Genomic DNA, 16,899 nt, shown 5'->3' with positions numbered 1-16,899 from the left:
AAAGTTACTAGCATATGAAAAAAAATAATGATGACACAAAAAAGAGGGAGAGTGGCTCTTAAATCTTGCACAGAATCATTAGATGATGAATCCAGTGACTGTTTATAAGATTACGAATTTGCATGTTTTGCTAGGAAACTTAGAAGGATGATGAAACTCAAAGGAAGAAGCAGAGGTGGCAACTCAAAGGAACCAAAAAAGGAAAGGACTTATGGCTTCTTGGGAGGATCTCAAGATTGACTCAGATAAGGAAGAAGTCTCTGAAGGTAGAGCACAAATCTATTTCATGACTGAAGAAGATCAACAAGAAGAGGTAAATTTTTATGACTTATCTCTTGATGATTTGCATGTGACTATTAGTGATCTCTCTCACCTTTCTGAAATATTGCTGAATAAATACAATAAATATAAATCTGAAAATGAAGTTTTGAATGCTGAAAATGAGTTTTTGAAAGAAAAGGGTGAAGGAGACCAAATGTGCTTTTAATTTCAATAAAGAAAATAGATTTTTTTAAATCTGAAATTAAAATGTTCAATGGAAAGCACATTATTGATCTCTCTCAAAAACCTGTTGCTGAAAATAAAAGATTAAATGAAATGATCAAAAGTTTGAATCATGATTTAGCAAAATTCGCACATAACTCAAGCAACTTAGACAAATTACTTGCTAATCAAAGAACTTTGTTTGAAAAATCAGGTTTATGGTATGTAATGAAAAATGATGCATTTTTTTAAATAAAAAATTACTTGCAAATTCACAACATCATCTTCAAAAATAAAATCATCATTTGATAAATCTGGCCTTGAATACTCATCTAACATTGATGCTGATTTTGAAAAGCCATATTTTTTTTATAAAAATGCATCTTATTCAAAACCTAAACCTGCTTCAAATAAACTCTGGTCTGAGTTACATCTCTAACAATGAAGACGTTTTTAGAAAATTTCTCTTTCACAAAAGAGCCTCACGTTCTAGATACCCATTTGTGTCAAGAAATTCTGGTTTAAAGTTTCTGACAAAAGGAGGTACTAATGTTAGAGATTGATCTTTCAAAAGAAATGCACCCTTTCAAATACCAGAAAATTCAAATCTTTTGATCAGCATCATGTCTTAAAGTATTTTCAGCAACATGCTCATACAAATCACTGTTTTAATTGCAATAAATCTGGTCACTCTTCTTCTTAATGCTTTATTGACAAAAGAAGAGTAGGAAACAAAACATAAAAAGTTGTTTGTGATTTTAATGTACTTGGAAAACTAAGAAGGACTAACTTCAAAGGATCCAAATTAGTTTGGATACCTAAAAGATTTGTGCAGTTTTACTTAGCATCCAAGAAGAAGAAAGACATGTGATACTTGAATAGGGGATGCTCTAGGCACATGACCGAGAAGTCCACTTTCTTCATCAAGCTTGGTAAATTCAATGGAAATTTTGTGACTTTCGGTGACAATGGTAAATGAAAAATTGTGGCCATAGGTAAGGTCCGTGAGAATTTCTCAACTTTCATTGATGTTGTATTTTGAGTTGATGGGTTGAAACACAATCTGCTAGGCATTAGCCAATTGTGTGATTTATATTGTTTGGCTATTCTCAAGAAATTGGAATGTTTGGTTGTGTGTGAAAAATCTGGTGAAATTTTATTTGAAGTTAAAATATGCAAGAATGTGTATAGACTAACCTTAGAGGAACTAAAAAGAATAAAATGTAGCTTGTTTTACTTCTTTGGAATAAAAAAATGGTTATGGCACAAGAAATTAGGACATGCAAACATGTTTTAAATTTCTAAGATTGTGAAAAAGAATGTGGTTAGAGGTCTTCCTAAAATAAAATTTGACAAAGACATCACTTGTGATGATTGTCAATTGGGTAAACAAGCAAAAAAAAAAATTCTTTCAAATCCAAGGATGACATCTCAACCAAAAGAACAGTGAAAATGCTACATATTGATCTTTTTGGTCCTATAAGGACTCAAAGTCTTGGTGGTAAGCACTATAGCTTAGTGGTGTTTGATGACTATATTAAGTTTGGATGGATTCTTTTCTTAGCTCATAAGAATGATGTCTTTCTTGATTTTTTAACTCTATGCAAAAAGATTCAAAATGAATTTTTTGAAAATTATTTCCTTAAGAAGTGATCATGGAAATGAGTTTGGAAAACAACACTTTGATGAATTTGGTATTTCATATAATTTTTCATGTTCTAGAATACCTCAATAAAATAGAGTTGTTGAAAGAAGAAATAGAGGCCTTCAAGAAATTACTAGGGCTATGTTTTGGTGAAAATGAAATTTCAAAATTCTTTTGGACTGAAGCTATATTTTGAACCAAATCATCATTAGAAAAGTTTTAAAGAAAACACCATATGAGCTTTGAAAAGGAATACCACCCAATCTTAAGTACTTTCATACTTTTGGATGCAAATATTTTGTGTTAAACACTAAAGATAATCTTAGAAAATTTGATCCAAAATCTTATAAAGGTGTCTTTGTTGAATAGTCAACCACTAGTAAAGCTTATAGAGTTTACATCAAGGAACATAGAATAAATTGAGGAGTCCATACATATTATTTTTTGTGAGTCTAACTCCATTCCAAGTGTTGCCTAGAAAATTGATGCAGAAAGTAAAACAGAAGCAAATCCTCAAGTGAACCAAGCGGATCCCAAATCTGTTCCAGCTGTGGATATCATCAGTCCAAAAATGGCTCCTGTGAATGAAGGAGACTTTTTCATTTTGTCTCCTGACCAAGCCAGAGAATCCAGAACAATGGACTCATCAGAACCTTGCCAAGGTCAAGCTGAAGCCTCAACTCAAAAGTAACGTGAATGGAAGTTCTTAAAGAATTACCCTCATGAATTCATCATTAAAGACCTTTCACAAGGCATGACCGCTAAATCCTCAAGCAAGAAGCAAGTGGAGGCAAACAATGTTGCTTTCTTGTCCCAATTAGAACCTCTCAATTTGAAGCAAGCTCTTGAAGATCCCTCATGGGTGAAAGCAATGGAGAAAGAACTGGTCAAACTTGAAAAAAAAATAAGCTGAATATTGTGATGCAGATTTTGCTGAGATCGTGTGAATAGAAGTAGCATTTCAGAGATTTGTTGTTATCTTGGACAATCCATGTGTGGTCAAGCAAGAAGCAAGCTACCTCTGTCAACGGCTGAGGCTAAATATATCTTAACTTCCTCTTGTTCTCAATTGACTTGGTTCAAAGCACAACTTGCACATTACAAATTGCAAGTCAATAGTATTCCTATGTTTTGTGACAACTTGAGTGCAATAAATATTTTTTCAAAATCCTATTTTACACTCAAGAACTAAGCACACTGAAGTAAGATTTCATTCCATAAAAGAACATGTGCAAAAGGGAACAATTGACATTCAATTTGTGAAATTGAGAACTATTCTAGGGACTCTTGATTGCTAAGTTTTTTTTTTGAATTAAATATGCTTAAAGATTTTTCTGGTTGTTTTTGTCTCACATGTTACAAGGAGACAAAACTGGGCAGATGATGACTCCCTCTAGGTTCTATGATGTTCAAACTATGTGTTGATAATTTTAAATGAATTTGGATCTGAACTAAATTCTTGGTGGTCAAATGTGTTTCTTTAAAACCACCACTAAACCCAAGAGAAAGTTGTTTTGTTTTATAAAGTGGATCTCATTGCTTCTTTTGATTACATACACACAAAAAAAAGAGTATTTGCATTCATCTTTTTTCAAGTCAAATAAGTTTCAAATTTTTTTCAATTTTTATTTGATGTGTTAGTTTAAAACTGCCCGTATTGTATTTAAAATTCAAAATTCTTTTAATCCCATTTTATTAAATTGGTTTGTGGAACATTTAAAGCAGTTATTATGATTACTTCTCATCTTCTCCACTACTCCTATTTTTTCTTACATATAGAATGTTTTTAACTTGTTTTTTTGAGTATTTTGGTGTCGATCTGAGTAATGAAACCCAAGACAGAATTTTATATCTTAAGAGTAGTGATGCTGTAAAGAAATCTAAGAAAAAGGGCACAAAGGCAGCTAAGGACACGATTTTGAAAAGAAGAGGAAGATCCTCTTACAACCAAGGATGAGGGATCTGATGTCTAGCCCAATTTGATGCAGCTGATTTCTTATAATCTGTTTTTTTTTATGATACATTTTACAACTTCTGTTGACACTTACACTCATACCTGTTTTGCACTTGTGGATTACATATTGAACTGTTTTTGTGTGCAGGTTTACTATTCTTGATAACAACAGGGGGAGTAAGTATTGTGTGAAAATAAATTTAAACAGCTATAGTGAAACAGTTGAACTTATGATGCTTGAGACTGGCTGCAATTTTCTTGGTTTTACACTATTATTTCACGCAGCTATGAGTATGCATATTGGTCTGATTATGAATATTGCTTATACTTATTATAGTTTTTGTTTTATTTTGGTATCTGAGTCTTCTTTTCTAAGACTGCTCCATGATGTTGCTGCTGAAAAACTATTTCTGAAATATTGGTTTATCATTATGTTTGCTCTATTTTTGGATTTTAGTTGTTGAACTCTGATTTGGTGATTGTAGCTTGGCTTTTACACTTTTATCTGCTCTACATTTTTTTTGCATATATGGTGAACTGTTTTTCCATGTAGGTGTCCCTCCTTAATGAGAAAAGGGGGAGAAAGAAAATTGAATTGAAAGACTGTTGTTTGTTTTTATCTTGATCTATGATGATAATGCTTGAACCTGCTATTTATAATTTGAATTTACTGCTATTTATTATTTAAATTTGTGTTTAAAAATCTGTAGTTTGATCTGGTTGTGAATATTGTTTATAGCTTAGCATCTGAGCTTGTGAATAAATAGTATTTAATTAACTTTTGGTTTAGCTCTGATTCATGCTTGATTCAAGGCTGGCTGATGATTTTTTGTGAATTGATAAGATCCTTGCAAACTTTTGACATATGATGTGTCCCTCCTTAATGACAAAAGGGGGAAAAAATGAAAGAAGGCTGAATTGCTAAATTGAAACTGTTTCTTTGCTGTCCTGTTTCGACATGAGCATTCTGTTTGAACATGAGCATTCTGTTTCATATTTGTGCTCTATTTTGGCTCATTATTTTGAGCATTCTGTGTTAGAGAATTTTAACTTGAGCTCTAATTATATTTTGAAAAATTTATTTGCTCAAGTATACATATATGTGCTGTCTGGATCATGTTGTGAAAATAATGGCTCGATCTTAAAGGTTTCATGTTTTGAAATCTTTATCTTCTTGGAACTCTTTAGAGCTTGTATACAGGTGATGGCTTTCTTGAATATTTTGTTAATCAGGCACACATTAAGGGAGAGCACATTAAACAAAAGAAATGGGCAGATTTTGGCAAATCTTCAAAGGAAAGTTATCTAATCCTAATCCTTTCAATTCAGTTTTAATAATGTTTCTCATCAAGGAGGAGATTGTTGAGTTTGGAAAACTTGAATTATTATGATGATCAAATATTATTAAAATATTAATTAAAAAATCATTAATTTGTTAATTGCTTCCAATTGGTTGTATGATGGATTTGGTTTAGTGTGTAAGTAAAAAATAAAATTGTTTCTTGGCTTAAGTGATAAAAACCCAGTTTTGTTACTAAACATATTTCAGCCCAATAATAATTGTCCACTTCTAGTGGCTGAATATTAAAAGAAGAATCCAAAGAGGCCCATATCACAAGCCCATGATGAAATGAAACAATTGACCCAAGGTTGAGAGAGGAACCCGTTCAGTGGTCACAAACCAAAGGGAATTTAAATTGTCAAAGTTATCATTCTTGGTTAATGGAAGTAAAAATCCAATTGAGTTTAATTTCATTAAAGGCATGCTTCGGTTACCAACTCCACTTGTTACTGGAACTTAAAATTCAACTTGGTTAATTGCAAGCATTGGTAACCGAACTCAAAAATCAATTGATTTAATTACTTGCCTTGGTAACTGAAAAGGAAAATTAAATTGAGTTAATTGCATTGATGGTTCCACACATTACTCCACTCCTTGAGTAATGTGAATGGAATTTCAATTCATTTAATTGTTCTTTGAAAAACTTTGTGTCTTCTCTCTCCTCTCTCTCTCTTTGCATTCTGTCACATCCATCAGAGGAAGAAGAAGAAAATACAAGTTATCAAAGAAAAGCAACAATAAGGCTAATGGAAGAAGAAAAGGCTAGGGTGATGGCCTTTGAAAAAAAAAAGATCCAAAGCATGGCATGGTTGAGATCTTTTCCACTAAAGGCAAGATGTGAAGAAGAAGCTTCAAGATCTCCATGCCTAAAGTAGAAGCAATCCGTTTCGGTCAGAGAAGAAGATCTCTGGGGTGAAGCTCGTTTCCGCTTTTGTTCATCCATCACAGAAGGTAGCTACTGTAGCTACGTGCATGAAGAAGCGAAAATGGAACAGATGGAGCTGTCAAAGATCAAGAGTTCATCAAGGGTCAGAATTCTTTCTTGGGGATAAAGTCAAGATGGAGGGCTCAAATTGATGTAGCTTGATAAGAAGGGATGAGAGAGAGGCACATGCATGTTGATTTACTTTCGGTTTTTCCTCTCTCTTCTCTCTATCCAAACCGGCCTTATGTGATGGAGAAGATGCTGGTGGCTTGGTTGAACCGGTTTCAACCTTGGAAGCTTCCCCTTCTATAATAAGGGAGAACGGCCAAGGATTAAGACAAGGAGTGAGAGCACACGTTTGGGTTCCCATAGCTCTTTGAGCTGTTTATTCTTCTCCTTCATGGCTTTCATTGAATATTTCTTTTTCTCAGTGAGTCTGTCTGTGTTTCATTGGTAAAAGGCAAAATGTGAGATTTTGTAAGAAAAAGCCAATGAGTGAAACAAGGCAGAGAGTTAAAGAAAAAGCCATTATTATCTCAGAAATTCTTTGTATGTATTTCTGTTTTTTTGTCATGATCCTGATGAGATTCTCTTGCAAGTTGGGTTAGCACTTTGCGGTTGAAAGCTAGATTGAGGTCTAGTCAAGTTTAAGTTGGGGTAGAATCTAAACTTGTTCCCTTGCAAGTTGGGTTAGCACTTTGTGGTTGAAAGCTTGGCAGTTGTCCGAGTCAAGTTCAGTTTTGGGGATAGATTCTGGACTTGTCTCAGATAGGAATGGGTAGTTCCTAGGAAAGAATTGGTGTATGTAATCTGTTGATTATAGTGAAATTCCGTCACTGTTGTAATGGAGACTGGATATAGGCTGCATTGCACTTAGCAGCTGAACCAGGATACTTCTGGGTGTGATTCTCTCTTTCTCATCTACTCCATTTTTGATTCTGTTGCGTAGGAGACAAAATTGAAAAATATCTCATAACCGGTTATGAGACAAAAAGAAAATGTCTCTTGACTTGTTATGAGACAAAAAGCATAAATATCTCCTGAAGCTATCTTAAAAGGCAGAAAGTAATATTCAGCAAAAAGAGGGGCTAAGATTCAACCCCCCTTCTCTTAGCCACTGATTACCATCAATTGGTATCAGAGTTTGATCTTAAAGAGATCAAGCTTCACAGCTTAGAGAAAAAGATCCTGGTGGCAAACTACATGGGTTCAAATACAATGGCTTATAGTCTGGCAGAAGGACAGTCCAACAACAAATCTCTATTCATCAAAAAACAAAAAAAAAACTTCAACTATTGAAAAGAAAGAATGAAGATCTTTTCAAATCTATTGTTTTGGTCAAAATTTAATCTTTCAATAGTAGTATCAATTATCAAGATTTGTAAATTTACAATAATAAACACTTTTAACTAAATTTACGATAATTTTTTTTAATATATTAAATGTACATGAAAATAAATTATTAATATAAAATATATATTAAAAATAAATTAAATAATATATATATATATATAATTGATTTTAATAACTAATTTTAGTGCATACTTAATATTTTTTATCCTTTTTTATACAAAATATCTCATTTTTTGTGTATGGTTTATTTATTCAATTAAACATGATAAAATAAGAGAAAATAGATAAATAAAAAATCAGAAGCATTATTTAACACTAGACCTAATTAATAATAGTGGAATTGGTAGCTAAATAGATAGGCACAATAATTATGTGATTCTACTAAGAAAAAGTATAAATAATTAACTTTTTAATTAACTAGCTAGCATTAATTAATTTTAAGATTTAATATTTAGAATTATTCTTCACATACAAGTTATTTATATATACAAGTTCATACAAGTCATTTATATTGTATTGTTTAAAAATTTTTGGTATATATATTAATAAATTTTGTATAATTCAAACTCTTTCTTTTCTTTCTTGCATTATAAAAGTAAATTTTATTGAGTTATAATTAACTTATATAAACTTGTATGCCAAAAAAACTTGTATGTGTAGCAGGTCTCTAATATTTATAAGATTAAAAATTTATAAAATCTAAAATAAATAAAATAATTTTAAAAAATTAATTAATATTAATTAAAAAAATTAATTATCTAACATTATTCATGTTTAAATTACTCAACTATTCTAGTACTCTAATGATTCATATCGTTGTGTGGTGTTCCCAAATTCAATTTGCATTCTTTCTACTCAAACTATTAGTAACGCGCCCCATCAGGTGCTGCAGAAAAACAGAGTATTCCATTGCATTAAACAATGCATCTAACCGGAAAATTAGGCATCAGCAAGAAAAGAAAAGAACTGAAGCCGTGCATGCGTGGTCCCCTTTGTGCAGAAATCCTCAGATGCATGCTTATGATGATCTTATAGAGATGCTTTGTGAGGTGTAACGCAGGAAGGGTGCCATAGCCATGCATGCTGAAGAGTGTCACAAATGCTCTCCTACGTGTCCCTTCCTTCACCCCCTCTCGCCCCTATAAATCACTTGCTTCTCATTCTTCTCTTCATCACAACCACAGCAATAACAATAATAGCAGCCATGGGTAAGCTGCTTGCGCTTTCTGTTTGCTTTTGCTTTCTAGTCCTGGGAGCTAGCAGCATCTCCTTCAGGCAGCAGCCGGAGGAAAATGCGTGCCAGTTCCAGCGCCTCAATGCGCAAAGGCCTGACAACCGCATTGAATCGGAGGGCGGTTACATTGAGACTTGGAACCCAAACAACCAGGAGTTCGAATGCGCCGGCGTCGCCCTCTCGCGCTTAGTCCTCCGCCGCAACGCCCTTCGGAGGCCTTTCTACTCCAATGCTCCCCAGGAGATCTTCATCCAGCAAGGTTATTACTACTTTTTCGTATTATTATTGTCAATTATTCTTTATTCTCCCTCAAATGATTGAATTTAATTATTAATTTGTACACTCACTAAACTTACTAAGATTTTATAAGAATTTCCGTTTGACATGAAAAAAACAACTATGTTAAGTCATGTATTTTTATATATCAAAATTATCGAAAATGAGTAAAATAACACGTGCATTTGTACAAAAATAATATGATATAAAAATAATATTATATCAAAAATATGTTAAATAACACATGCATTCGTACAAAAATAATATTATAGCTAATTTGGTGAATTTAATTTATACATATAAAATATATATGATGACATACAGGAAGGGGATACTTTGGTTTGATATTCCCTGGTTGTCCTAGCACATATGAAGAGCCTGCACAACAAGGACGCCGACATCAGTCCCAAAGACCACCAAGACGTTTTCAAGGACAAGACCAAAGCCAACAGCAACAGGATAGTCACCAGAAGGTGCACCGTTTCGATGAGGGTGATCTCATTGCAGTTCCCACCGGTGTTGCTTTCTGGATGTACAACGACCATGACACTGATGTTGTTGCTGTTTCTCTTACTGACACCAACAACAACGACAACCAGCTTGATCAGTTCCCCAGGGTATATATATGTTTCAATCTCATTCGTTATTTTTGGCATGTGCATATATATCATGAAGGAATGGTGACAATTAATAATACATAACAGAGATTCAATTTGGCTGGGAACCACGAGCAAGAGTTCTTAAGATACCAGCAACAAAGCAGACGAAGAAGCTTACCATATAGCCCATACAGCCCGCAAACTCAGCCTAAACAAGAAGACCGTGAATTTAGCCCTCGAGGACAGCACGGCCGCAGAGAACGAGCAGGACAAGAACAAGAAAACGAAGGTGGAAACATCTTCAGCGGCTTCACGCCGGAGTTCCTGGCACAAGCCTTCCAGGTTGACGACAGACAGATATTGCAAAACCTAAGAGGCGAGAACGAGAGTGACGAACAGGGAGCCATTGTGACAGTGAGGGGAGGCCTCAGAATCTTGAGCCCAGATAGAAAGAGAAGGCAGCAGTATGAACGTCCCGACGAAGAAGAGGAATACGATGAAGATGAATATGAATATGATGAAGAGGAGAGGCAACAAGATAGAAGGCGTGGCAGGGGAAGCAGAGGCAGCGGCAATGGCATTGAGGAGACCATCTGCACCGCAAGTTTTAAAAAGAACATTGGTAGAAACAGATCCCCTGACATCTACAACCCTCAAGCTGGTTCACTCAAAACTGCCAACGAGCTCAACCTTCTAATCCTTAGGTGGCTTGGACTTAGTGCTGAATATGGAAATCTCTACAGGGTTTGTACTTTCTCTTTTTCTATGTTTTTTTAGCAATATATACTATCATTTTTAAGTATTAAATTTTAAATACTAATGCTATAAGAATAAAATGTTAACTACTGTTGATTAATATCGATAAAAAGGATTACATTAGACATTTATTTACATATTGAAATGTGATTGCAGAATGCATTGTTTGTCCCTCACTACAACACGAACGCACACAGCATCATATATGCATTGAGGGGACGGGCTCACGTGCAAGTGGTGGACAGCAACGGCGACAGAGTGTTCGACGAGGAGCTTCAAGAAGGTCACGTGCTTGTGGTGCCACAGAACTTCGCCGTGGCTGGAAAGTCCCAGAGCGAGAACTTTGAATACGTGGCATTCAAGACAGACTCAAGGCCCAGCATAGCCAACCTAGCCGGTGAAAACTCCTTCATAGATAACTTGCCGGAGGAGGTGGTTGCAAATTCATATGGCCTCCCAAGGGAGCAGGCAAGGCAGCTTAAGAACAACAACCCCTTCAAGTTCTTCGTTCCACCGTCTGAACAGTCTCTGAGGGCTGTGGCTTAAAAACAAGCGTGACATGTATGTGTGTTATCCACTACATACATACTTTTTGCCACAACTGAATAATACATAATAATAACGAGAATAATGTAGTTTTATTTTTGTAGTGTGAATAAGAATACAAAGGGGCATTGATGCCTTTTTGTTTAAGCTATAAGATCGGAATGTAATGTATGTGCAATGAGCAGCATCGATCTGGAGAAAACCTTTTGCGGGAAAAACTTGAATAAAAGAAGGGATGGTTTAACGCAGCCAGATTTGTCTTTGTTTCCTCCTTCTTTCTTTTTTCTTTTTTCTTTTTTCTTTTTTTGATAAAACAAACTTGAAAAGAATATCAACAACACAATATGCTCACATTTTCATTTAGGAAACTCCGAAAGTCCATTTGCTAGGATTTCTAGTCAAGCACGCACTATAAAATCGCGACAATTCAATTTTAACATGCATGCATGGTACATATAGCCTTGCTTATGGTCATTGATGACTTACCAACATAAATCCAATTTTTACATTTAAGATGTCAAGTTTTGGGTGTAGAGATCGATTCTCGCATCGCCTGAATAAAAGATTTCAGGTGGGTCTTTTTTTTTTTTTTTTTTTTTTGGGTTAAAAGAGTAATCCTAAAGAATCAAACGGTCAACCTTCCGCGAATATTATAACAAGTTGTCAAATAAATCAAATATAAAATCTAATAAAAATAATTTTTTATGAATTTGATTTGAAAGATTCTTTTAATTAAATTTTAAATATTTTTATTTTTAACAGTTTTTATCTTTTTTTTTTCTTATATTAATGTTTGCTGCAATGTTGGTACTTTCTCTCTTCAAAAAGAAAAATATCCAATCCATTCATTAATGGCCTGAAAAATGAATACAATGGTCCAATTTCAAGACAAAAAAGCATTCTTAAGTGTGAAGTTGATGAGTAATATTATTTTATGGTAAAGTATAATGATCTGATAATTAAAAATAGAGTTATTTTGTTTAATATTTCAATAATTTTGACTAATATAATAAAAATAAGGTGAATTCTATCCGATTTTTTATAAAATAAAGGATAAATTATTTTTTGTAATACGTTTAATAATTATTATATAAAATTAGTTAGCTTATCATCATTAATTTTAACTTTTAATTTAACTTAAATTTTGATAACCTAACTAATGAATTATGGTATAATTTGTTACAAATTATAAAAATCACTAGATAATTAGATTAAATGTTAATATTCATCATTTTGGTTAATATTTATGAAATTAGGCATTTAACTTTTTTTCCCTTTTAGATAGTTAGGTTTAATGTTTGATGTTATTGACTTATATATCAAAAAATTTATTATGATAGTATTTATTTAAAAAATATATATTATAAAATAAAAAATATATATATTTAAATAGAATATTTAAAACATGCTACAACCTTATTCCATTAGTGTATCAAGGTACATCCTTTAATAAAGTCATTCTTATATATTTTATGGACGAATTATTGTCTAACTTAAATTTTAATGATATGATTTTAACCCAAAAAAAAATTCAATCCTATTTAAACACTTACATTTTTTTCATTATTTGATAATATGATTTTGTTTTTTTTTCTTTTATACAGTTCTATTCGGTAAGAAATAATAAAATTTAGTCAACAATTCACTACAAGAAAAACGCTGAGTACTGTCAAACTTAGCGTCGCAGAGTAGCGACAGATTTACCGTCAGTAACGGGGTCAAATTCGTAAGGTTGCAGCTGTTTACCTAAGTCTGCATGCCGAATTACTTTGAAGTTTCTTCCTTGAGAAGCGAGGTTATGATTGAAATCCCTTGTTGGAAGGTTCCTGTGGTTAGTTTGTGTTGTCACCAGCTTCTTTACACATTCTTCCACCAATTGGCTCTTATTAACTAATTCCGCAAATTCTGTATTTCCATCGGGCTCACATGAGATAACAGTTCTTCTCTAAGTCCTCCTTCGAACTTAATGCACTTCCCTTTTTTTAATGTAGCTGGTGCTCCTTGACAAACATTTTAGAATCGACATAACTCTTCAAACTTACGAGTATACTCATCCACTACAAGGGAGGCGGGAATTGGCGGCGGTTTTTTCATGAATTAGCGGCGGTTTTAAACCGCCGCAAAACCATTTTCCGGCGGTTAACCTGTCTGCCATGGATATGGGTGCCGCGGTTGGATTTGGCGGCGATTTCCAGCAACCACTGGCATAACCGCCGCTAAATCAAAATTTCACGGCATAATAACAGAAAACCGCCGCCGAATTGTGCTGACACAATTCCCTCATATTTACCGGCGGTTTTTTAACCGCTGCAATGTTTATTGATATGTCTGACTGGCCGCACGTTTAGCGGCGGTTTTAAAACGGCCGCTAAATGTTAATGTAGTTTCTGTCAGAGATGCCGACAGTTACAAACCACCGCCAGTTATAAAAGTTTCTACAATCATTGAACCAAAATAGAGGCGGTTTAAAACCGCCGCTATGTAAACAGAAATTTAAAAAAAAATAAAAATTTCGCTCTTTCAATAAATAACGCCAAATTGGTTCAAAATATTATTCAATGATTTTTTATAATTCTCCTTATATCTTTTATTATTTTAAAGTTTGAATATTTTCAACCTTAGAATCTAAACTTGTATCAAAAACAAATCCAAGATATAAGCAAAACAGGAAATATATATATCCATGAAAATACGAACAAAAAGAAATCTCTTTCAAAGAGTTGCTCAGTCTAATTCAATAAAATGTTTGCTTCAATGCAACATATCTCCAATCCTAATATTCTAGTATTCACTCTATCATTCTACGAAACGCATCCCTGCAGCGATGTCTGGTGGCAGCTCCTCACCCTGCCGTTGAAACAGATAAATCAGAGCACTCTCCATCGCCTTCATCTTTTTCTTATCTGCTGCTGCCTCATCCTCCATCGCCTTCCTCTTTAACTTCTCGCCTTCCAGCTGTGCCTCCAGTTCAAGCAGCTTCCTCTGAGTCTCCTCTAGTTGGACTCCGTTGCCAGGCCCATGTGAATTTGGCCCGAAGAGCTGACTAGGAGTCGGTCCAAAACCCACACCACGTACTCTACCCGGTTTTTCTTTTCCGAAAACCTGAGCAATGGAATCATTCTGAGACAACACCCTAGATGACTCATCATGTTGCTCGATCTCCTCAATTCTTTCCTACAGACACAAATTAGCAAATACAATAATTTTGTTGATGGGTCCATCTCATGTCAAGAACACACCAAATGATAACATAGGATGCCAACCACTATAACTAGCTGTAACGGATAAATGAAAATCAATCATTCAAATTCTATCCCAACTGTTTTCAAATTACGTCGAAGTTCAAAAAGTCTATAAACCTAACAGGTAAATTAGCAATGACAATTAAAGTAAGCTGGAATATGAATTGTAAAAGTATCTTGGTCCATTTTAACGTAGAGTATCAAACCAGTCATCAAATAGGAACAAAAATAAAATAACATTGAAAAATAGACTATTACCCTATTTGAGGTCATAACTTTATCGATCAATTATAAATAGTGGTACTTACACCGATTGCTCTTGCTTCATCATTCATGTAGGAGCCGTCCTTTTTTTTGTGCACTGCGATCCATAACTCCCCTCTTCCGACTATTCTCCCTTGTTGTTCCGACTGTATCAACAAATTTTATGCCATTACCGTTCTCCACACAATCAAGGCAACCTCAAGTCACGGAAATAGTCCAAAGAGTGAACAAAAAAAGTAATTTACCTCTTCTTCGATCTGTCGTGCAAAGCTTTTTGAACCGCCGTGTGGGTATATTGTTGTTTTGATCGATTCTTCGCATTTTTCTTGCACTTCTCCTATTGGTCCAGTAGAGACAAAAGGCGATTATAAGATGATCTAAAAAGACTCAATGCAACAATAATTTACATAAAATTTGTGTACCAATGATATACTAGATTACCTTCGTTTCAGGTTGGCGCGATACTCAAGGAACCATCTCCAATGCTCTCGATCGATGCCCGGCGGACGGTTCTCAATATTTTGTTCAGTCGTGAACGTTGGCTCGAAATAAGCATTATACAACCTCAGCCTTGTCTCCTTCCAGGACTTTCCCATACTTTTCAAGATATTTTTTTATGGTTCCTTCGCTATCTTCATCAATATGGAAAATTTGCTATACAGATAACCAAAAATTTGTCAAAAATTGTAAAATTGAGCATATGTATTTCAAAGGGGATATAAACTTTTACCTTCACACATTCGTTATAAACTTTGTCCTTAGTTGTAATCTTCCGCCAGCTTTCCTCACAGATAGGAAATTTTCCAAAGTTAGATCCTAGGAGACCAAGTACGCCACTCAACAGTCCAACTTCGTTTCCAATGGCTTGCTTTGCATTGTTGAACCTGAGGACGATCTTTCTACCGTTAGGCCGTTCCATGGCCTCCCTCATGCTTAGTCTTGCTAGCTTGATTGTGCCATCGGAACCTATAAGCCAAACATAATACCTTATGTTTATCCGTAGTGGACAGCATGCGAAAATAAGAATAATCACCAAGAGTGTACATCATGTTGAACACATAAAAAATAATAGCTAAATTACCGATTATCCTGACTTCTCAAAACTTTGTTGTCTTGCGTCCTTTGCGATTCTGAGCGCTAGAATCAACAAACGAGTCATCAGCTTCTTGATCAACAGAATCTACATCATTAGCATTATTCGTAGAGTTTACACGGCTTGGCTCCGAGTTCTGAATGGTAGTTGTGCTCGTTTGTGGAGCAGGCCTTGGTACACTACGCGGCGGAAGGAACGGGCGTGAAGTTGGAGGGACACTATCACCATTGTCCGGGAGAATTTCAGAGTCATCGCGGTGGGTAGCAGAGGCCGGAGGCGGAGCCGTTTGTGGTTGCTGACATCCTGGTCCTACTTTCAGTTTTTTCGTGAAACGACCTTTTCTAGCCATCTTAGGAGATAAAGGGCGCCTGTTTCAACCAAATAATAAATTAAAATAAAAAAGAGTCAAAGCACCTATCATTCTATTTTGGTAAATTTGTTACAACCAAAATTAAAATATAATTCATTGACTAATCCATATAGAAAACACAAGTTTAAATACAGATATGAGATTACATACATGTGAGACTATAATTGGGTGCCCAGGACTCTAAGATACTCCCAACCATTTCAACAAAAAAAGCACTAAGTACACTCAAGATTGTAGCAATTGCAAAGGGCAACTCCAAATTAATTGCTATGTTCCATATATAGCATTTGGTTTCAAATATCACGTACACTGTTTAAGGCTAAGTGACTAAATAATTTAATAGATTTAATTAAGAAAACAAGTGACTAAATAATTTTCAAGAACATCTTGTACCAAATACACAGCGAATATTTGAAAATATATACGATGAAATGCCTATAGGTATATATGACCGAATCATTAAATATTAGGTAGACAACACTATTAATAAAACACCATGCACATATCAAAATACAAACCAAATGGCTATATATATTAATGTCATATTTTAGGTACAAGTTTGAAAAACGAAAAGCATATAAATTACTCATGGCCTATCCCAATTTAATTAGCTCCTTCCATTGACTATTTCATACATGTCCTAGAGTGTTAGCTATAATCATTGCAACCAGTACATGGGGCCAAAAAGGTGTCTTATTTTATAATAACCATCGAATAATTAAGTGTTTTATTTTAACAGTGCACTTCACTTCACATACACATTTTTTTTTGCTTCTACTAGGTACTCTGTTTTCTAATATAATATAAAAAATGGTTT

The 16,899-nt window shown here is 34.4% G+C and overlaps 1 protein-coding gene across 1 annotated transcript; it reads left to right on the top strand.

Annotated features, from left to right (window-relative positions):
* The first annotated feature begins 8,866 nt into the window (after nucleotides 1-8,866).
* LOC112758686 (arachin Ahy-3-like) lies at nucleotides 8,867-11,361 on the top strand. Its single transcript, XM_025807405.2, has 4 exons — nucleotides 8,867-9,195; nucleotides 9,537-9,829; nucleotides 9,917-10,555; nucleotides 10,724-11,361. Exons 1-4 carry the CDS (start codon nucleotides 8,907-8,909, stop codon nucleotides 11,111-11,113), a joined length of 1,611 nt encoding a protein of 536 aa, XP_025663190.1. The 5' UTR covers nucleotides 8,867-8,906; the 3' UTR covers nucleotides 11,114-11,361.
* Nucleotides 11,362-16,899: the final 5,538 nt, after the last annotated feature.

Source organism: Arachis hypogaea, chromosome 16 (assembly GCF_003086295.3).
Source record: "Arachis hypogaea cultivar Tifrunner chromosome 16, arahy.Tifrunner.gnm2.J5K5, whole genome shotgun sequence".
NCBI lineage: Eukaryota > Viridiplantae > Streptophyta > Magnoliopsida > Fabales > Fabaceae > Arachis > Arachis hypogaea.
This window is presented reverse-complemented; position numbering and strand designations above follow the sequence as displayed.

Bases quoted from the DNA above. Each gene is read 5' to 3' on its own strand.
- LOC112758686 (XM_025807405.2), top strand. From the start codon at position 8,907: ATGGGTAAGCTGCTTGCGCTTTCTGTTTGCTTTTGCTTTCTAGTCCTG. The intron at 9,196-9,536 runs GTTATTACTACT...GATGACATACAG, and splicing joins GGAGATCTTCATCCAGCAAG to GAAGGGGATACTTTGGTTTG. The intron at 10,556-10,723 runs GTTTGTACTTTC...ATGTGATTGCAG, and splicing joins AATATGGAAATCTCTACAGG to AATGCATTGTTTGTCCCTCA.